Consider the following 23281-nt stretch of genomic DNA (forward strand, 5'->3'; position numbering starts at 1 on the left):
ATGGGTCCAACAACAATAAACATTAACTGTATGAGTTTAAAAATCCTTAAATAAAACGTAAAGGTCTAAACGTAACGTGATAACTAGGTTTGATAAATCTCCCTTTTGTTTGCTCTCAATCTGGCTGTTTCTGACGCTCTTTTAGGGTACTCAATCCCCTCAAAACTTGTATAAAACTTGAGCCAAGTCCATGGTTTATACCATTGCATAATATATATAACCTAATGTTGCACGACGCCTTCACTGTAATCGAATAAACTACTTTCAGAGCAAAAAACAAACCCTTCTTTTCTTCAGTGCCATTTTATGGAACTTAATTCTCAGCTATACATGCTTTTGTTTCAAAGAAATATATCTATATGTTATATGTACAAGTAACATAAGAATACAAAATCGTGTTAAAATTTGTTGCTAATGTGAAATGTAATCCAAAACCACACTGAAAGATATAATCGGACAGTAAAAAGAGGAAAAATGGTCAAAATAACATATCATGATCTTTCAGTTTGACATTCTTAGAAAGAAAAATCAAAATATAAAATGCATCATGACCAACCAATTGGGTATTTGTCCTAGAGTCGCTACTACTTCCCACGCTAGAAACACAAAGCAAGTAATCCGGAGAGAGATTCTAGAAAGTTCAGAAAAATGGTATTTACAGTGGTGGGAAGTCAAAGGATTAAACCTTGGGCAGGTGCTGGCTTAGAAGGATGCTGCTCACTCGGTGCAGATGCTCTTGGAGACTCGGAAAGAACCTCAGCGTAGCCATCCACCACTTTTCTTTTCTGTTCTTCTTCAACCATTACCACTTTCTCTTTTGTTTTCTGCCCAACTTCCTCAGCTGCCTTAGCAACTTTGCCGAAAGCCCCCGTCACCCATGAAGTCCCTGTTAATATATAGCGGTTCTTCATTATGGCAGATCCGGCACTACTCATTTTTTGCTCTGCCACTGCAAATGCTGATTTGGTTTTCTCTGAAACCTGAAACTTCTGGTCCACTTCCCGTACTTTATCACCGACAACAGAAGCTCCGACGCTTATTTTCTCACTGAACCCGATCTTTTGGTCAATAGAAGCAACTTTCGCTGTGGCCGTCGAAGATAACCGGTGCTTCTCATCAAAGGTCTTTGCTTTATTGACTGCATCTTTGCCTAAGATAAAGCCCTTAGCAAGCATACCGCTAACCACATCCTCCGCCTTCCTCAAAGCAGATTCAGTACCACCTGGAGTTTTATTTTCTATTACCTGCAGAGATTTGAAAAAATCAGGTCAGGGTCGCTCTGGTTTATGCAGTATAACAGTAGTCTGTCAACGACACTTACAGGGGGTGCTGAAGCAACAAATGGCAGCTTGTAATCTGGGTCCAGAGTTATGGTGACAGACAGATCAACTATTGTTGCTCCCTGAGATAAAATGCATTTGAAGTGAAAGTTTCATATGCATAGAAGAGAAGGAAGCCCGTGTATGTCATACGAGATCGATCTATCATAAGGTCACCAATTTAATGTTGTAAAAACGTATAGTCGTATAACTAGGTAAAACCAAAACTTTAGTCAATAGATTGTTCTTCCCACTGAATATATTTTTTTGATAAGTTTCTTCCCACTGAATATATGTAAAGCATGATCTGAGATCTCTATCCATTACATGCTTATACATCCTCAATAGATGGAGCATTTAGTTTATGATGCTTAAAACTTCAACAACAAGAATTCAAACATATGCCACAAAAGCTTACAAACAAAACTAAAAGCCCCTCAGAATCTTTCACCTATATATATTACGCCAGAAACTTGTACAAACATAGTGGTGCAATACTTATCAAAAAATGAAAGCCATCATTTCAAAACAAAAAAAAAAAAGAATCAAAAACTGCAAGTTGATTTAGGACTTGAAAAGCAATTGGTGGAGCAACCTTAAAACCATTTCCAATTGTACAAAGCCAAATTCATTGCTCTGCTTATGAAAGAAAGAGAAATTTGGGTATTGATGGTTTATAAATTGTCTAGCATATCAACAAAATCAAGCTTAACCTGCTAATCTTTCCTTTCCTTTTCATTTTTTTTTCCTTTCCTGCAGCAGGCCATCAGCTTTACTTTTTTTTTTTTTTGATAAGTAAGAGAAATATCATTAAAAAGCGCAATGCGCGATCAAGTACACAGGAAGTATACAAGAAAGGCATCTAAGTGGAAGTAGAAAACAATACAAGGAAATCATTAAAGCTAAACGATAAGGGTGCGAGGAACGCAGCCGACCAAGAGTACAAAGAATGAAAGAAAAAGGAAATGAGATCCTCAGTAGTTCTTTCTTTGTCCTCAAACTGCCTATCATTGCGTTCCCTCCATAAACACCACATAAGGCAACAATGGACCATCTTTCACACGACTGCACTCCGGGAGCGGCCACCCGTCCACCAACAAACGAATAAATCTACCACCCGAAGAGGCATAACCCAAGACAAACTGAAGCGACTAAAGATGGAGTTCCACAAAGCGCGAGCAACCTCACAATGGAGAAGAAGATAATCCACTGACTCTCCATTCATTTTGCACATGCAACATCTATCAATCACTATGACCCGCTTCTTCCTGAGATTGTCCAAAGTAAGGATCTTCCCATGCGCTGCCGTCCAAGCAAAAAAAGCCACTTTCAAAGGAACCTTGGTCCGCCAGATACTTTTCCAAGGAAAATGAATAGCCTCTTTGCAAGCAAGAGTCTTATAGAAAGATCTAACATCAAATTTCCCTTTGTGAGAAGGAGACCACCAAAGCTTATCCTCCCCCTCGTAGTTCACTCTGGAAGAGTACAACAAAGAGAAAAAAGAGGCCAAAACATCCACCTCCCAGTCATGGGCCGCTCGGAAAAAGCTAACATCCCACTGATAAGACCCACTCACCACAACCAAATGGTCTGCTACAAGAGCATCCTTGTCACGTGCAATATCATACAAAACTGGGAAAGCTTCCTTGAGAGGCACCTCACCACACCACACATCATCCCAAAAACGGATCCTAGATCCATATCCCAACATGAGTCTGATATGGTTGCGAAACGAACTCCATCCCTTCCTTATATTCTTCCAAAGCCCCACTCCGTGAGACCCAGGGGGGTCTAAAGAACACCAACCATCCCGAGTAGGTCCAAACTTTGCATCCACAACTGATTTCCACCAAGCCTCTCTCTCATGGACATAGCGCCACAGCCACTTCCCTAAAAGAGCCTTATTGAAGAGCCTCAAATTCCTGATGCCCGAGCCACCACTTGAAATAGGGGAACAAACCTTGGGCCAATTAACCAGATGAAATTTAAATTCTTCACCTATGCCACCCCACAAGAAATCTCGATACAACTTCTCTATACGACTAGCTACACTGGAAGGAATAGGGAAAAGAGATAGAAAGTATGTCGGAATATTAGAGAGAGTGCTTTTAATCAGGGTTACTCTGCCACCCTTCGACAAATACAACCGCTTCCAGCTAGCCAGACGTCTCTCGATCTTCCCAACTACCTCATCCCAGCTAGACTTAGCCTTATAAGGAGCCCCCAATGGAAGACCAAGATACTTTAAAGGAAGGGATGAGACACCACAACCCAAAATGCCAGCAAGATCATCCATATTATCCACAATACCCACAGCTACCAAAACTGACTTATCCAAATTAATCTTCAAACCTGAAACAGCTTCAAAGGACAGTAATAACATTCGAAGATAGAGGAGATGATCAGGACTAGCCTCGCAGAAAACTAAAGTATCGTCTGCGAATAAAAGGTGAGAAACATTAATCACTCCAGTGCTTCTAGAGCCCACAGAGAAGCCAGAGAGAAAACCCCTTTGAACAGAAATAGAGAACAGCTTACTAAAAGCCTCCATCACAATGACAAACAAAAGAGGCGACAGAGGATCACCTTGTCTAATACCACGAGAGCTGCTAAAAAAACCAGAAGGGGTGCCGTTCACCAAAACCGAGAAACGCACCGATGAAATACAGTGCGCTATCCATGAACACCATCTCTCCCCGAAGCCACATCTTCTCAACATATACAATAAGAAGTCCCAATTAACATGATCATAAGCCTTCTCAATATCCAATTTACATAGTAACCCAGGCTCACCTGATTTGATGCGGCTATCCAAACACTCATTCGCTATAAGAACAGAATCAAGAATTTGCCTCCCTTTCACAAAAGCATTTTGGGGATTCGAAATAATCTTCGCCACCACCTTTTTGAGTCTATTAGCAAGAACTTTAGCAATGATCTTATAGACACCACTTACAAGACTAATAGGCCGAAAATCTTTAAGATCCATAGCCCCAATCTTCTTCGGAATTAAGGCTAAAAAAGTGGCATTAATGCTTTTGACACCACTTACTAAATAAAGTATCTGCTAAGTTTTAGTTTCGGTTAAAAGATCTCAATTGTAACTAGAAATTCTACTTTGCAGAAAGGTAGAACCAAGACGAGCAAAAATCGACCATCAGTTTCTCACCACCTTTTTACATATGATCTCATGATATTCAATAGAGCTCACCAAAGAGATGCGGGATTCATCCAATCGGCCCTTAAAACTCTATGAAATTTCAAGGGAGAAATCCGGTACTTCAGTTGAAATTTCAAGGGAGATAGGGTGCTTCCTCGAATGCCTCATTCCTTGATCTGAAGAACTTTCTCCGTAATGAGAAATATTTGAGGCCTACCAAGCTCTTTGCAACACTCCAAAAGGAAGAGCTTTGAGGAAGTAAAAGAAAAGAAAAAATCAGGAAAAGATTTCTGGATGGAAAGCTAAAGTCTTATCCCAAGCAGGTAGAACCACCCATATAAGGTCTGTAACTGCCAGCATGCCTTCCTACAGAATGTCTATGTTTCTTTTCCAAATAATTATGCAACTTTCTGGATGTTATGCTTAAAAACTTTTGGTGGAGGTTTAACAAGGACAAGAAAAGATATGTTACTCTGAAGGCTTGGGGCACGATCTGCTCCGCAAAAACTTTGGGTGGCCTTGGATTGAGGAAGATGTATGACATGAATTGCAAATGTGGGATGAAATATTCAACATAACTCCAACATACTTGGTTTTAAGCTCTTAAAAGTAGATACCTCGCAAACTCCTCTTTCTGAGAAGCCTGACTCGCAAGTAATGGCTTTTGGATTTGGAAAGGTATCTTGAAATTCAGACCCCTACTCGAAAAAGGGATTGACTTGCTACAGGATAAAAAGTGGCAAAAGAATCAACATCTGGGAAGATCCCTGGACCCTGTGACATGGTTAATATGAAACCATTCCAAAAGACAGAATGGATCTGGAGTCAAATGACCTACATATGGCAGACTTGATTCTGCAAAACCTTATAGAAGATGGGATGAAGATAAGCTAAGACAACTTTTTGAACATGAATCCGTAAACAATATTACAAAGGTAGACTTCCCCCAAGATTCCTCTGAAGATTCATTAATCTGATTACCGGGCAGTAAACGGCAATTCTTGGTAAAATTAGCAAATAACCTGATTTTAGAAGATGGAATGAAGATAAGCTAAGACAACTTTTTGAACATGAATCCGTAAACAATATTACAAAGGTAGACTTCCCCAAGATTCCTCTGAAGATTCATTAATCTGATTACTGGGTAGTAAACGGCAATTCTTGGTTAAAATTCATGAAAGACTGAAATTGCTGGTTTGGAAAGTCGTATGTAGAATCCTTCCAGTTAGGACAAATTTGAGTGCTTACATCCAATTAGAGGAAGATGATCTCATATACCCCTTATGTCATTCAGAAGTAGAAACTCATAAGCACAGTTTTTGAGCTGCCATTTCTCTCGAGTAATGAGAAAAAAATCCCCTTGGAAGGCTATTTAAAGTCAACCCCCTCAATGTGAAAACTATCTTCAAAAAAGAATGTGAAGGAGGCATACACTATGCTGAAGAAACTATGCATTCTTTTCTTGCATACCCTACTTCAGCGACACTCATGAAAAATAATTCATTCTGCCTGCTTTCTGTTCAATCTCAATCAGAAGAGGTCTATTTCCAACAAGGCATGATTAAAGTCCAACTTTTACATCCCCTGACTAAAACAACCAACGCCTTCAAATTCTCGCTATTAATGTGGAGCAGGCATAGGTGTAAAGCGAAACGGCCAGCACTTACTCAACATGGATAATTTACTCAAGAAGTTCTACATATAAAAGTCTAAATTTTAGTTTTACCCATCTAGTGAAAATCTCCAATAACATTCAAGAGACACATGAATGGGTTATCTTATTCTATCAACAAACCTATATAAACATGGCATATCAAGTGAGGAAGGTGGACCAAATGGGAAAATATCACTTGGTTTACAGTTGTTTTCATATCCTAAAAGATTTAGAAGTATTTTTTTTTTTAATTGAAAATAATAAAAATGCTCTTCAAGGTCACTTCTCCAGATTCCTAGATCTGGCAATCAGGAAGTAGATAGGTTAGTTGTAACAGAATGCTCTCCTTCTAGAAACTTCATATGAAACTATATTCCCAATTGACTTTCTATTCTTGATTTTGTTTTATCATTGCTCTGCTCTGAGAAGTCAGTTTCCCCACTCTTATATGTGTTCTCTTCCTTAAGAACTCTTTTTCTAGGAAAAAACAACAAATAGAATTTTTATTATGTTTCCCCACTGAGATCCATTAAATAGGAATATACAGAACCATCTTGTACAATATCATCTCTATACTGGAATCTCTCACTCTTCAAGAATGGATGTCCCCACTAGCTTTAAGAACCACACACAAAGCTGTTCAGTGTCGGTGCTTCCTAGTTAATTTCTTTTTCTTTTAACTCTGCTCACCCCTTATATCACATCTTTGCACATAAAGCTGAGACTGATTTATAACCGACAACCTTTAATCCATGTTGTAACTAAATCCAAGGCATATGGCGTGTTTAGTACCATTTAGAAGTTCATTTTCATTTAGGATCATCTTTGAAATCTTATAAACAAAAACTGAAGGTTTTAACTATGTTGTTTTCTCTATTGTTTTTCTTAAGAACAATTACGAAAACATAGGAAACATCATTGTTTTCATGCACAAAGCTTTATTGCAGTTATCATGATGCACTAAAACTTATTGAAGCTAACATAAATAACTGCCCTATATGCCATGGCTCTTAGGCAACTAACATGCGCAATGTGTTCTCCACATATCAGGTTTTGTTTAGGCAATCTTCCATCCTCACACCATTAAACCTCTCCCCCCCCCCCAAATAATTCAGAAGTCTTCATATTGCAAAGCCTAAGGCACCAAACATACACTAACATAATATATGTACTCAAAAGTGAAAGTACCGAAAGAAGAACTGCAGTCTCAGCTCCTTGTGAATCCTTGAAGCTAACATATGCAATTTGAGACCGTTCATTATCACTGCATAAGCATTCGATAAGCTTGGTATTCATTTAACAACCCGAGAGAGAGAGAGAGAGAGAGAGAGAGAGAGAGAGAGAGAGAGAGAGAGAGAGAGAGGAATGATGGAACTAACCTCTGCATTTCAACATATTCAATATCACCAGAAAAAGAAAAGAACTCTCTGATGTCCCGCTCAGATGCTCCTAAAGAAACATTGCTAACTCTAACAGTTTTTACCTGCAACAAGAGCAAATATATAAGTTAAACACCACCGAGGAAAACTAGTACAGCATACATGATTATGCTTCAAAGATCCCGTGTATTAGGGTTGCGCCCCTCTGCGCTTTTTTATTGAATTTTAAATTACTTATCAAAAAAAAATGCAACAAAGCAAAGGCTCATACAATGTAAGAAATTGAGAGCATCAATTTCCAATTCCAAGTTGGAAAACGTGGAATGAACATCCATTAGAACCACTACTTTGGAAAAAGTAAAGAAAGCAAAGTGCTTTTTAGGGCTGAAATTCAATACTTTTAAGTAGTTTAATGGAAAATTCTTCTAAGATGTGCTCTCTCATAATTAGTGATTCTCAAATATGATTTACGTCAAACCCCAGTTTATCAATGTGACAAATTCTGGTAAAGCCACCTGATGCCTCGTCAATATGCACATTTGCCACTTATGGCTATCATGCCTTACTTTATATTTTTCAATCCCATTAAGGCTGCCTCTTTCAGAAATGAAATAATTAATTAAAAAAAAAGGGAAGCATCTAGCATTCTCAAGATTTGAGATTGAGCAAAGTTCTGTCTTCAATTAATAAATGGTGGACATATAGGAACTTCTGATCCCACCAACTCGCAAAGAGGCCATAATCTATACAATAAATTACTCACTAACATTTCGTTAAATAATCTTTCTGGTCAAAACAGAAGGATAACCATTTGAATATTTTTCTTTCTATGAGGTCACAGTAAGAATCAAATCCAAAAATCTCCTCCTCCCAACATACAACTTAACAACATGACCCCTTTGGTAACAACCGAATCTTAAAAGAACAGAAGAAATTTGATCAAGAAAGACTGTCCGTTTCTTGACATTGTGCACTGAAATCAGTGGAGAGATTTGCATACATGTTTTCTTCAAATCCAAGTCGCACTTAGGACAATCAGATGACTGCACTAATCAAATGGTTTCATTCCTAAAACCATGCCAGCCAAAAGGAAATACACTGTAAATAAATGGTTTAGTACAAATGCTTTGCACTAATGACATTTCCATTCTTAAGGAAGTTCAACGAAATTTCAAAAAAAAAAAAAAAAGAAGCCAAAATTGAAAATCCAATAGCATGAGTAATACTCAGTCTCCTAAACAAAGTATGCTAAGCAACACAAGAGAGGAACATTTCTCATTGAATTCACTTCGATCTCCATTGCGAAGCAGTCCATAACCATCAAAGCCATGAAATAATCTTGAGTTCTACGCAGGACCTACATGCTTAATAACGCAATCGATACACATACATTTTTTTTTTATCAATAAGAATTTTATTCAAGAAACAAAACTAAGAACAGTAGAAAGAACAAGCAGCACAGCTGAGAAAAAATAAGATACTCAAATTACACGAAAATACGTTTCTACAAACCAAAAAAAAAGGAAAAAAGAAGCAGTTTCAGAACCAAAACAATAAACAATTAAAAAAATCAACAAAAATTAAACAAAAAAAGTACAAAAATTATATAAATCTAATCAGAACTAGGTTAAAACGAATCAGACCATTCCAGAAATAGCATACCACAACTATACATTCTAACATACAGTACATTTCAACTCTCTAATCACGCAAAACACCTAATTGCACAAAATCTATTATAAGAAGCAATAACATGCACCACAGATCTGTGCAGATCACTAAGTCAAACAGCAAACTTACTCAGTAAGCAAACAATCAATCAAAGCCCAGAGACAAGGCTTACAAAACCCTAACAAATCAAAAAACACATACACAAACACGAATAGAGAGCAGAGAACTACTGACCGACATCGTCTTAATCGTTTCCGAGAACCAGAGCCAGAGCGCTTTGAACTGTTGCAAGTCTTTGTGAAAGAAAATGGGCAGAGGGAGATATTTATATACTTATTATTATTTTTGTGTATGAATGAGGGGGACGCCCGGACGTGGGGGTTTTGGGTATCGTACGTGTGAAGTCTTCGCATGCGCGAGTAACGTGAGGGAGGGTTTCCCCGGGTCGGTGTTGATAGGGTCCGACATAGGGTTGGACTTTCGAGAATGGGACCCACGTTCTGGGACCCAGCCATTTATTTTGGCGTATAAAAAATGGTACAGAATTTCATAAAACTGTTTTTTCTTTTTTTTTCTTTTTTCCTTTTTGAAGGAGCGTGCTGCGTGGGTGGCGGTGTATTCACCATTTTTGTTTATTAATTTTTTTTTTTAATTGTTTAATACAAAATAAGTGAGAAAAATAAGTATTTTGATTTTAGTTGAATTGAATAGGCCGCAGTAACCCATCAATCCATAACTTTCATATAATTATTGATTTATTATTAATTTTTAACTAATATTAATAACATATTGTACTGAAAGAAATAACTGAATTCTAAAAATTTCTTCTTTTTTTTATTTTTTTTGTTCATCATAGCAAAAATATTTACGGGTTTCTCAAAAAATAAATATGTCGGTGTATAAAAACCATTAGACGGGTTAAATTGATCCTTTATGTGCATTGGACCGATGGATACGAAATTTGGAGGGAAAGATTTATTGTTGTCAATTCAAATTGCAAGAATTTATTTGATAAAGTTAAATATTTAAAGGACTTTTTAATAACGTATCAAAAGTTCGAGACACATTTTTGAAATAATATATGTAATTTTTAATTAAAAAAAATTACCAGTCTTGAAAAAGGGAACAAAGTGAAAGAGGTTTTTTTTTTTTTTTTTTTTTTTTTTTTTTTTTTTGGGTATTTGATTTGGGTAGAAGAAAATGAGAGAGAAAAGTCAAAAAGAGGAATTCTCTTTCCTTTTGAAAAGTGAGACTGTTTCAACATCATTTTGTTTGACCTCCAGGCTTTAAGACAGTGAGACACCCTCAAAGGGGTAAAGCTGTGATTTTGTTTGACTAAAATCACCCCTAACTTTTTTTTTTATTTTTTTTATTTTTTTAAGGGTAATTGCATCGTTGATCTATGTGGTATGTCATAATTATTTTTTACTCCCTATGATTTAAAAAGTTCATGGAGGTCCTTGTACTATGCAATAATTACAAATCGATCCCTAACTTCAAATTCTATTAAATTTTTTAACAGATTCCGTCAAATGCTACATTAGCACCACGTGTTGCCAATAAGATGGCGACACGTGTCTATCTTAATAAAAAATATAAATTTAGTAAAAAATAAATAAATATACTTATTTTTTAAAAAAAAATTAAAATTTAAAATTCCCCCTTTTTTTTAAAAAAAAAATAATAATAATAAGTATTTTTATTTATTTTTTAATAAATTTTTATTTTTTTTATTAAGATGGACACGTGTCGCCATCTTATTGGCGACACGTGGCACTGACGTGTAGAGCTAACAGATTCTATCAAAATGGTGGACGGAAAATCGACCCAGTGAGTAAAACGTAATTATTGCATAGCACATGGACCTCCCATGAACTTTTTAAACCATAGGAAGTGAAAAATAATTATGGCATACTACAGGGACCAACGGTGCAATTATCCTTTTTTTTTTTATTGATATTATTATTATATAACTAAATTGAAACAAGAACTACAACAACAAATAAAAATAAAATAAGAAAATTACAATAATCAAAACAACGAAAAAAAAAGCAGGCCATTTCTAATATATGAGGAGGACCATCGTGATTGAGGAAGTTAATTAAAATCTTGATAATCACTTCCATCTTTCCATCTATACTAGATTGAACTTCTTGTTAATCCTTTTTCAAAATTATATTAATCCTAATAAATATAACCCTTTTTGTCAAGTATTGTACATAATGGATACATCTAGATGGCAAGAAGCACAATAAATTTTATTTATTTATTTATTATTAGTATTATTTTTTCAAAGAAGCACAAAGGCATAACCTTGTAGCTGAGGCATGACTACCCGTCGAGATCCTTCGGATTGTTATAGTAAGCGCAGCTTGCCTGTCCTATAAAAAATTGAGTAATGTTACACTTTTACGTTGCTAGATTGATGTGTTCGTATAAGAGTTGATGAACACTATCACATCAATCTGGTAAAATAAAGATAGAATATAATTGTAGTATATATAGCATTACTCATAAAAATAAAAAATAAAAAATAAAGGTCTCGCTTAGTAGATTTTCAAAATACTCTTCTTTTTTTCTTGGTTCACTTCTCATACGCTGAAAACTCTTTTCAAATACCAATTTACCAAACCAATTTTCATATGTGGCCCCACAACTAACACACTTTTAAAAACAAACTACAAAACTCTTTTTAAAAATTACCAAACACTTTTTAAAAAATAAAACATAATTTATATATATATATATATTTTAATAAAAAAAAAAAAGTGAGGGTGTTGTGGCCGCTTGATTGCAGCTGCCACCATCCAGCGTCCACCAGTGAGATTTAGTGGTATGGCAGCCCCCTCCAAGGCCGCCAACTCACCACCATGGTGATGGCACTGTCACAGTGGCACAACACCTTCGTTTTTTTTTATTTTTATTTTTCTACCTTTTTCTTTTATTTTATAAAATTATTTCTCAATTTCTTATTTTTACAAAACACCCTACAAAATTTTACCAAATCAATTTTCAACTTTTCGATATTCCCCCATCAAATCAATTCTCAATTTTTACTTTTTTTTTTTATTTGTTTGTTTGTTTGTTTGTTTTTGTTTTAAATCCAAAGCACTTCTCAAAACCTTATCATACAAGTTTATTTATTTATTTATTTGTTCTTCTCTCAATAAACAATTCAAAACATACAGAATTTTTCAAAACATGAAACCTTTTTTTTAAAAAAAAAAAAAAAAAACTGACATTCTTATAGGAATATTTTGAGAAAACAATTAATTAATTTTTTTAGGTGTACGGACTAACTTATCACTTTGAAAATAATAATAATAAAAAAAATATATTAGAGAAGGTCGCCACATTGCCACCTCAAACGAAGTAGAGAGGTGGTTGCGTAGCCACTTCCATTAGACAATGGTGATCGTGCGACCATCTTTATCATAGTCAATGATGACTGTACATCTATCACAACAGGCCAGATGTAACCACGCAATTAACACAACAGGCAAACAGTGGTCGGGTCACCACCCCGACCGTATAGGGGTGGCCACATAGCCATACTGACTAGATCAAGATGACTAAATAAGAGTGATCGTGCGACCAATCCAACTAGATTGAGGTGGTTGTAAAACCACCACTCTCTTCTTTTAAAAGTGTATGTTAGCCACTCTTTTATATATGGGTATGCACATGCTTGTGTGTTTCCAAAATAATGCATCAGATCTTGAAAATACCATCTTAAAAGGTGACTCTCAAATTGTCCTGGTGAGAACCATCCAAAATGGTAATCATTTGGCAAAATGGATAATTTGATTCATTGTTGTGGGTGTCTACTTGGCTTTCTTGCAATCTGGATTTTGATATATTTAAAAAGGGAAAAGTACACATAACCCCCTCAAACTACCATATCATTGTCAATGTACCCCCCAAATTACCAATTGTGTCAATCTCCCCTCTTAAACTACCAGAAAATGTCAATGTCCCCCTAATAACAAAAATGCCCTTCATAAAATTATTAAAATAAAATAAAAACTAAAAAAACTTATTAAAAAAATATAAAATAACAAAAATTTATTCCAAAAAAAAAAACTGTTTTTTTTTTAAAATAATAATAATAATAATATTTTTCAGTTTTTGTTTCTTTAAAAAAAAAATTGTTCTTTTTCTTTTTTTTTTTTTAAAAAAAAAAATTAATAAAAACAGGTTTTTCTTTTCATTTGTTTTATTTTTAAAAAATAAATAAATAAATTTCAGTTATTTTTTGTTTTTTCGTTTTTTTTTTCTTTCAAAAAAAATTGTTCTTTTTTTCTTTTTTAATTTAATAAAAACTGGTTTTTTTTTCATTTTTTTTTTAAAAAATAAAAAATAAATTTCAGTTATTTTTGTTTTTTCGTTTTTTCATTTTTTTTCTTTAAAAAAAAAATTATTCTTTTTCGTTTTTTAATTTAATAAAAACTGGTTTTTCCTTTTCTTTTTTTCATTTGTTTTATTTTTTTTTTAAAATAAATAAATCTCAGTTATTTTTTGTTTGCTTTTTTTTTTTAAATAAAAAAATTTGTTCTTTTTTTTTTTAAAAAAAAAAAAATCGTTTTTATTTAATTTTTTAAAAAATATTTAATTTTTTTTTTTTTTTTTAAGTTTTTTAGTTTTAGTTTTAATTTTTTGAATTTATGAGTACATTTTTGTCTTATTAAAAAAAAATTAGGGTCATTTTTGTCTTTTTGTTGGTCTTAGGGGGAACATTGACATTTTTTGGTAGTTTAGGGGGAACATTAACACAATTGGTAGTTTAGGGGGGTACATTGACAATTGAGTGGTAGTTTGTGAGGATTATGTGTACTTTTCCTGTTTAAAAAATTCATTGTAATACAAACAATGAGGTTTATGGCCAATTAGGAACCATAATAGACCATGTTTGTTAACAGTTTTATTTTATGTTCTCAAGGCAAAGAAATTAACTAAAAACCTAATACATAAAATTATCTTTATATCCCATTATAACATTTAAAAAAACAAAAAACTCAAAATATATCGACAAACATTTTAGTCTAATTTATCCGGATAATATCAGCAGCTCTAATCTTTTGGGTGTAAATCTGTATTTTATTTATGAGAAATGCTATATACACTCACACTCCCAATCTCCCATATTTATTAGAGCATTCATAGTCTATTTTTTTTAGCTAAAAAATTCACATTTTTTTTAGTTTAACTAGCAAATTTACAAAAGCACTGCACAATAAACTCTATAAATCTCACTCTATTCTATTTGAATATAAATTTTATTCTCGCTTTATTTTTATTTTGTTTATTCTCAAAATCACCCTACAAACTGAGAAAGAGTGAGAAAATGAGAGAGAGAGTGTGGGAAAATGAATATAAAAATGTATGAAAATGAGATAAAGAGGAGTATTGTTTATCAAAATATGAAGTACAAAGCTGACAAGTAAGCATTCCTAGTAGCCTCACCAAATTTTACTCACCAAAATAACTAAAAATTACTTTTTTCTATTCTGATGAGCCACTTTATTAAAATTCCCCCAGCAGCCTCACCATTTTAACTAGTCAATATTCACTATTCCATTTAAATAATAATTTTTTCATATTTCTTTATTTTTTCTCTATATAATATTTTTATAAAAAATCATTTATATCCATGAAATAAGGACATTATCGTGTGAGAGATGGGAGATGAGAGAAGAAAATGAGAGAAATGTGAAACAAAATTTGGTGAGTGGGTTGTTGAGTGAAAATGCCTGGTCTAATTTGACTAGTAATTTCAGTCATCAAATTTTTTTGGTTAAAATGGTGAGGCTGCTGGGAGTGGTTTTTAAGAGTTTTCATCAAATTGGCTCACCAAAATAGCTAAAAAACTAATTTGGTGAGGCTACTAAAAATGCTCTTATAATAGATAATGAAAAGAGAGCTTGATAAATAATGGTTTTTTGAATTTTATGCAATAATAGAAATCCCTTATGCACATGAAGATCAACAATATATATATATATATATATATATATATATTTTTAAAAAAATTAAACTAAAAATTGAGATTTAATTTATTATAGACAAAAATTTCTTTCATATTAGGTCGGGGAAATTTACTATAATTTTTTTTATAGTAAAATGTTACTTCTATTCAAGTAACCACAAAAAGAAAAAAAAAGAAATGTTAGATGTTATAATTCAATTCAAATAACTGCAACAATGCTGACGTGTTACTCTTAACTAATTATTGGATATTTATTAAATGTAGATTGAATAAAATTATAATATCTAAGAGTAGTGTTAGTGACTAACCGACTATTTATTCTCTCAAATTGATGTGACTTTTAAAATTATTATTAAATTTATAATAAATTATTATTAAATCTTGATTGAATAATATTTTTAAAAGTCATATAAATTTTAAGCAGTTATAATAAAAATAAAAATAAAAATAAAGAATTCTAGCGTTACTCAGAAAGACTAGGTCCACGTGCATATCACTCTAACAGAATCAGCATGCTCGTCGCCCATCCCAACCACCCACGTGTCCCTTTCGACCGGTCCCGATCGACGTGCCTGCACCGAATAATCAACGGAAACGCCTCACCTAATAATTTAGGTCTCTCTCCCTCTCTAAGCGAAAAGTCATTTCTCTGTACCGTCAATTGATCTCTCTTTCTCAGCTCCCTAAAACCTAAGTACCATCTCAGGTCAGGATTTTGCAGATCCTTGTAACCGAAAGCCGACCTTGCGTCCCTTTTTCTCAGGAAAAATTTCCTTTTGGGATTGATTTTCTCGAGAAAGTTAGGATTAGGTTTCCGAGAAGAGACGGATAATGAGCTTCCAGGATCTCGAGGCGGGCCGGCCCTTGTATTCGAGGCGAGACCGCGTCAATGGCAAGCAGGACTCCACCCAAGCCGTCGCCTCGGGGATCTTCCAGATCAACACCGCCGTGTCCACGTTTCAGCGGCTCGTCAACACGCTCGGTACCCCCAAGGACACGCCCGAGCTTCGCGAGAAGCTGTGAGTTTCATTTTCTGGTTTTCTTGTCTGGAAAATTATTGGGTATTGTGCATTTACTTGATACACATGTGGAGGATATAATTCGTTTCTATAGGTTGAATTGTATGCTAATTGGGTTATCGTTTGGTCGAATTGACTTTTTGTGTTCAATTGGGGTTTTTTTCCCCTTTTTTATTTTTTTGGGAGGGGGTAATGATTAGTTTGGGATTTGGATCATTGGGTTTGAACAAAGCTGTAATGTATGATTTCAAGGCCTACAATGTATACTCTGTTAAAGAGAAATGCTACATGCTCTCAAAGTTCACTCCCTTTCACTAAAAATCACAATTAGATTTTGGATAGATCATCGTTGGATTTTGGATCTAATGGTAATTTTTAGTTCCACATCAGGAAGTGTGCACTTTGGAGAACGAGTGTACACTTGGGAGTGTGGACTTAGGAGTGCATTTAACATTTCTCATATGTTAAATTATGTATTTTTGGCTAGCGTTTGGGAAGTAAATCTATTGCTTTTGTGGGCGATAGTCTGTGTTAAGTTTCGCTTTTGAAGGCAGTGCTGGTGATGAAAGTGATTGTTGATTGTATATGATGAGGATTTGCATTGTAGGTAGAGGATTTTTGAGGTAATATATGTTAGGGAAACTTATACGTGACGATAATTTGTTACTGGATGTGCAGTTAGCTTATTCAGCCTTTTTGATCTATCTAGTATGTGGAAATTGTACTGTAAAGTGCATTTCTGTGTGCTCTCTTAGGCCTAAAAGTAAAGGGTTCAGGACGCTCATTTTAAGACAAAGATGTTCTTTTATTTGTCCAATCCACCCTTTTTGTCAACATGCAAGAAGATAAGGCCATGCCTGGGGATTAGGACGCCAAGTTTTAGTACCTCTTAGCATTTTGCTTCTTATGTATTATGCTCTCTAGTTATCTTCCAAGCCAAGTTCTAACGCCAGGGTTTCTTGTGTGATTTTTGGAACTTACTATGTTTGCAGTGTAATTTATAAAGTTTTGATTTATGTATCCTTACAGGCTATCGTTTCTGTGCAACTATCTTGTTGCTTTATTTCTTTAATTTTGGTACTCATCGAATTTTTTTTTTTAAAAAAAAAAACTTGCAGGCACAAGACAAGGCTACATATTGGGCAATTGGTGAAGGATACTTCAGCTAAACTTAAACAAGCCAGTGAAATAGATCATAATGTAGAAGTTAATGTAAGTAGTTTATAATTCAAAACTCTCCCGCTCTCTCTTCCTCTCCTCAGCACGTACCACCAGCCTTATCATAAATGGTGAAAAAAACATCTTTGGTCTTCAGTTAACAAATTAAGATGCACATGTGACTATGGTTACCTTTTGAGTTTTGTATGGTTGTGTACTGGAAAGTGTCAGGTCAATACTTTTAATTACTGAATATGTCATGGTTTGTTAAGAATTCGCAAACCATGACAAACAGGTGATGGTTTATCAAAGTTAAAAATTCCATAACCTGGTTACTTGACGATGAGCTTACAGTGAACTGGTCGTTAGTTTTAAGGTGATGGATAAGAATTTATGTATAGACTATGGAGATTGAACTGATATCTAGAAGCACGCTTGGGTGGTGCTAAAATTGGATCAAATCTGTATACTTTCTATGTGCTTGGGGACGCCTTACGCTTTGAATAATATTTCGATTACATAAAAAAAAGGGAGTTTTTAGAACTTAAATCGCTTGCACACTTGGGTGGTGCTAAAATTGGATCAAAATGTTTTTAGAACTTAAATCTTTTGCCCTTTGCTTTGTTTTTGCCATTTAATTCTGGTTTCAAGAGTATAGTGATCTTCAACGTCTCCCATCTAATTTCAGGCCAGCAAAAAAATTGCCGATGCTAAACTTGCAAAAGATTTTCAAGCAGTGCTGAAAGAATTTCAGAAGGCTCAACGGCTGGCAGCTGAGCGGGAAACAGCATACAATCCTTTTGTTCCCCAAGCATTTCTTCCTTCTAGGTAATAGGTGTCAAACTTTTTTTTTTTTTTTTTTTTTATTAGTAAGAAAGGTTTTATCAGAAACTTTAATGATTAAACATGCAACTTTCTTAGTTCCATCCTTTTTTCTTTTTCTTTTTTTTTATTCTTTTGTGCATGCTTGCAAGAAAGCAAAATTTTGAAAGGTGAATTGATTCTACTAAATTTCTGAGTGGATTTATTTGCTTGCTGGTGGACGGGTGGTCGCTCTCGGAGTGTTGTTGTGTGGAAGATGATTTTTTCTTGCCTTTTGTGGTGCTTGTGGAGGGAACAAAATGATAGAAATCTCGAGAACAAAGAAAGGATGATTGAGGAGCTCATTACTTTCTTCTTTTTTTCTTTGTTCTCTTAGACTGTTGCATTCCTAGCTCCCTTAGTGATTAGCTTTAATGATTTTCTTATTCTTTTTTCCTTCTCCTTCTTAATCGCTTCTCTTGTATATTCCATGTGTATTTGATTGCTATTTTCGTTTTTCTAATGATATTTCTCTTACTTATAAAAAAAAAAAAACTAAATTAATGAGAATACTCGTAAGAACAAAATTTATTTTTGGGGTAGAAATCTGCCTCAAAATCATTTTCCAGGATTTATTGTTGTTTAGTATTTGCTTGTGCAGCTCAGCCAGTGGTTGTCAATGCATTTATGCTCTATAATTTTGAACTTGACTTGTATGTATCTTACATGCATACAAATACATATTTGTATGTATCTTACATTTGGGTCATTTATGCTTCATACAGCTACACAGCCAGCGAGATAGATGTAAGTTCAGATAAGAGTCCGGAACAGCGTGCTCTTCTTGTGGAATCTAGAAGGTGAGTTGTGTTTATTTCACCCATTTGGGTCTTTGTTTCTCAAAAATTTATTGCAAAATTATTATTCTGTTTCTGTTCAAACTACATTCTCCAATTTTCTTAGTCTTTGAGTGCTTTTGTATTATGTTACATTTCATTTTTATCTTGGGTTTCAGAACTTATGGTTATATTTTTAGACTTAAACCAAAATATGTTCCTTTGCTACGTGATACCTTGGACACATAGTTACACTGTGTCTAGTGAGTTGTATGCATTCTTCTGTTTCTTTGTTTTCCAACTTTTTTCTTGGTGAGGCTCTAAGTGAGACTGATATATGATTTCCCTTGAACAAGATAATATTTCTGAACTGAGAATTTGAGGTAAAATACTTCAACCTCCCCTAGATTTTGACGAAAAAAAATTCTTGGACCTCATTTTTAAAAAAAAAATTATTTAAGGCTGCCACGTGTTTCATATGTGGCAAACACTTTCGATCGAGACCGTTGTTGGCACAGAGGAAAACTATTAATGGCATTTTTAAAATAATATGAAAGGCCCGAAACACCTTAGTTGTTGTTAGAAGATCCATAATAATATGATACATCATTACTCAAAACTCTCAAACTCGTACCCTACACATGCAGTTGTATTTTAGTTTCTTTTTTCTTTTTCTTTTTCTTTCTTCTTCTTTTTTTTTCCCCAAAATGAAGCACAATCCTAATTTTTGTAAAAAAAAGAAGAAGAAGCCAAGGGCAGGATCATCAGCATATAAGTTCTATTGACAGAATCCTCTGACATGGACTAAAGTATAATTTTAGAAAACACTAGGGAGTGTCTTGAAGTAACATTTGAAAGAATCCTTCTCTTTTCCTTTTCATAGAGTGAATGCTACTTATTTAGTGCCAAAAGGATGTCGGCGTTGAAACCTCAAATACGGAGGCCATTGTGCATCTGGGGAGTTGAAGGCCTCCACTTCCTTCAGCTTTTTGCTACTCTGCATCTTGATTTTGTTCAATGTCCATTGGGAATGCTCTTTGTTTATCTACTTTGGTTAGAGGGTTTGCACTCAGGCATTGGTTTAACCAGTTGCTCAAATTGCATACCCTTAACTTATAATGATTTGTGCTGCAGACAGGATGTCTTGTTGCTGGACAATGAGATTGCCTTCAATGAGGCTGTGATTGAGGAAAGAGAGCAAGGCATACAAGAAATCCAACATCAAATTGGTGAAGTGAATGAGATCTTTAAAGATCTTGCCATTCTGGTCCATGAGCAAGGAGCCATGATTGGTAAGTCATCTAGCTTATTCTCTTTAAGTCACCAATATTTGTCTTTCTGGCTCATGTTGTCACACATCATGCATATTTATTTTTGCAGATGATATTGGCTCCAATATTGAGGGTGCTCAGGCTGCAACTTCACAAGGGAAGTCTCAACTTGTGAAAGCGTCAAAGACACAAAGATCAAATTCGTCTCTGGTAATTTATAATGCCCCGTTCTCTTGTTCTTTTTCTTTTTCTTTTTCTTTTTTTTTGGGGGGGGGGGGGGGGGGCGGGGGGGTGTGGGGGTACAAAATGAGAGAGGGTATCGACATGCATGAATGCATGCATTCTTTGGTGGGACCACCCAATTTAAAAAATGTCACCAATTTTACTTGTTTTATGATATATGTATGTCTGAAAGCCAGTCTCTTATATACTCTCTATGTACTTGGGGCGCCTTAACGCTTTTAATGAAATCTCGAGTACTTATATTAAAATGTCTCGATTACTTATTACAAAGAAAAAGCTAGTCCAAATATCGAACTTAAGATTTGGGTGGAGAAATGGTATAGATTAAGTGCAGTCCCATTCTTTATGTTTTTCTTGGTGGATGGGTTGTACCATTCTACCCCTTAATCACTCTGCTCAATCATTTCTTAATCTGTGAACCAAAATGATAGATTGTAAAATTACATTCACTTCTTTTTTGTTTTGTATGTAGACGTGCTTGCTGTTGGTGATATTCGGGATTGTGCTCCTTATTGTGGTCATAGTTCTCGCTGCCTAATCAGAAGATAGCCTGGTTTGTTTGGTGGAGCAAATTTGGTTTGTGCTCAGCAACAAGATGGTATCTCTTTGCTAATTTCTTCGAAAGTGTTATTTTACGTGACACCATGGCTGACCGGAGTGTGTAACTTTTCTCCCTAGTATATATATATATATATATATAAATCGGGTGTCCGCTTATCGTCTTTGGTTGTTTTCGTTGGGTGACTGTTTGTTATCCTTTGTAAGTCTGTGTTTGGGGTTCTGAGGACGTGTTACAAGCTTCTTGTGTAATGGTCCCGTTTCCTATTTATAATGAAATTCATTATTCTTTGGCTTGTCTTGTGGTCTTTATGCTGTGAAATTGGCAATGCCATCTGCCATTTAGTTTGAGGTAGAGTCTAGGATCTGTTTGGTTATCTGTGGAAATGGAAGCAACATGAAATTATTATTACAACTTTTGAAGAGAAACAAAGAAAGCAGTCGAACACCAAAGAAGGAAAATGGTGAGGCCATTCAAATTAGCAGGACAATCAGTTGTGGAAATCATTTTCCGGCACTTTATCATGTTCAAGCTCCAGGAAAGTGGAAAAATTATGAGGCTGTTTCTTTCTCCTAAAGCTTTGTTTGCTTGAAGAACTGGTGCTGCTACATTTATATCCTAGTGAATGATATTGCTTAATCACTGTTAGGTAGTACTGCAAGGTGTGTGCTCAATGATATTTTAATTTGGGCTAAAATATACTTTAGCCCTATAAAAAAACTACTGTCATTTTTGTATTTAATGAAACTCAACTTTAAAAAATGACATCCCGGCTCAAATTACCACTCCCTTATCAAATAAGGCACTCCAATAAGAATTGACATTAAAATGAACGGAAAATAGTCACGTGATTATTTTCTAATACATAGCAAGTCCTTAAAATAGTTTTAAAAAAAAGTAACGAAATAAATAAAACAATTGAAAAAAGAAAAAAAACCAAAGGGGTGGCCAAACCGCCACCACATCTAAGGTGGGTGGTTCGGCCACCCTATGGTGTTTTACAAGGGGGCTCACAATTTTATAATTTATAATTTATAATTTATGATAATTTCAAATTTCAAATTTTAAATTTTATTTAGAATAATTTGAAGGGTATTCTAAAAAAAAAGAAAAAGGAAAAGAGGTCATATGTGGCGCAATTGACCTTTTTTCTGTCCAATTTGACAATATTTCCTAACAGTGGGTTTAGTTTGATAGGGGATAGTAATATGGCGGAGCTAGGTGTACTTTTTAAAGTTTGGCAGCATAAGTGCAAAAGTGACAGTATTTTAAAGAGCTAAATCACATTTTCCCCTCTATTTTTAGTCTTATCTTACACTGTAATGACTATCTTTAGGGTGTTTGTTGGGGTTTCCCACTCCCCTCCTCTTGTAGTTTTATTTTATATTAATGCTATGGTTATTCTGCTCAGGAAAAAAAAAAGTTGGCAATTCAAACCCGATCCAAACCACTAGCGAGTAAAGTGAGTAAAGCGTTGATCATTAAATTACCAATTGTCCCCAAAATTTAGGTTTATAGAAATGAATGAATTTAATTACTAACTTTTCTTCTTACGTGTGGGTTCAAACTTTATCTCAGTAAGTGAGTCTAACACATGAAATACTCAACCAAAATGGAGATAAACTGTGGAGTCCATGTTCACACCCAGGACTTCTGTTTTGATATCATATTAAATCATCGCTAGTCTCAAAAGCTTAAACTTATAGTAATTGATGGATTTAATCTTTTAACTTAATATTCTACCACTAACTAACTTCTATAGCAAACACCAATTCTTTAGAAAACTAAAGGGCATAATTATCTCACTTGTCAACCTCAAAAAATATACAACTTATAACCTCGTGATATTTTGAGCCAAAAAGGTGAGATTCTGAAAAGAGGGAATCAGAAACTGGAACTCCCTTACCTAGATGTACCTATAGTAGCACTTTATCTGTCGTGACAACAGTTAAAAGGGGCCTAAATAGGCCTATAATGAGGGAGATCTGCAGACGCTCCCTCAAGAGGGATTGAGTTATAGCCTTACTCTAACTCTAGATAGAACCACAATGAGAGGGATTCACAGGCATTTTAGAGACTGAAACTCTTTACCTAGATGTAATTATAGTAACACCTTATTTTTTGGGATGGGCCCATAATGATGGGAGATCCGCATGCACTCCTTCAAGACGAACCGAGTCATAGCCTAACCCTAGGCCTAGCAGGCTAACAATAAAAGGAGATTC

The 23281-nt window shown here is 34.8% G+C and overlaps 2 protein-coding genes across 2 annotated transcripts; one reads left to right on the top strand and one right to left on the bottom strand.

The window, feature by feature from the left end:
* Positions 1-460: 460 nt before the first annotated feature.
* LOC133853732 (binding partner of ACD11 1-like) lies at positions 461-9545 on the bottom strand. Its single transcript, XM_062289753.1, has 5 exons — positions 9418-9545; positions 7513-7616; positions 7322-7397; positions 1322-1402; positions 461-1244 (listed from the first exon to the last, which is right to left on the bottom strand). The coding sequence occupies exons 1-5, from the start codon at positions 9421-9423 to the stop codon at positions 672-674; spliced, it is 840 nt and encodes a 279-aa protein (XP_062145737.1). The 5' UTR covers positions 9424-9545; the 3' UTR covers positions 461-671.
* A 6257-nt stretch (positions 9546-15802) lies between these two features.
* LOC133854473 (syntaxin-22-like) lies at positions 15803-21351 on the top strand. The gene is made up of 7 exons (XM_062290699.1): positions 15803-16188; positions 17307-17400; positions 18035-18174; positions 18933-19007; positions 20118-20275; positions 20364-20464; positions 20970-21351. The coding sequence occupies exons 1-7, from the start codon at positions 16001-16003 to the stop codon at positions 21033-21035; spliced, it is 822 nt and encodes a 273-aa protein (XP_062146683.1). The 5' UTR covers positions 15803-16000; the 3' UTR covers positions 21036-21351.
* Positions 21352-23281: the final 1930 nt, after the last annotated feature.

This window comes from Alnus glutinosa, chromosome 13 (genome assembly GCF_958979055.1).
Source record: "Alnus glutinosa chromosome 13, dhAlnGlut1.1, whole genome shotgun sequence".
Classification (NCBI taxonomy): Eukaryota; Viridiplantae; Streptophyta; class Magnoliopsida; order Fagales; family Betulaceae; genus Alnus; species Alnus glutinosa.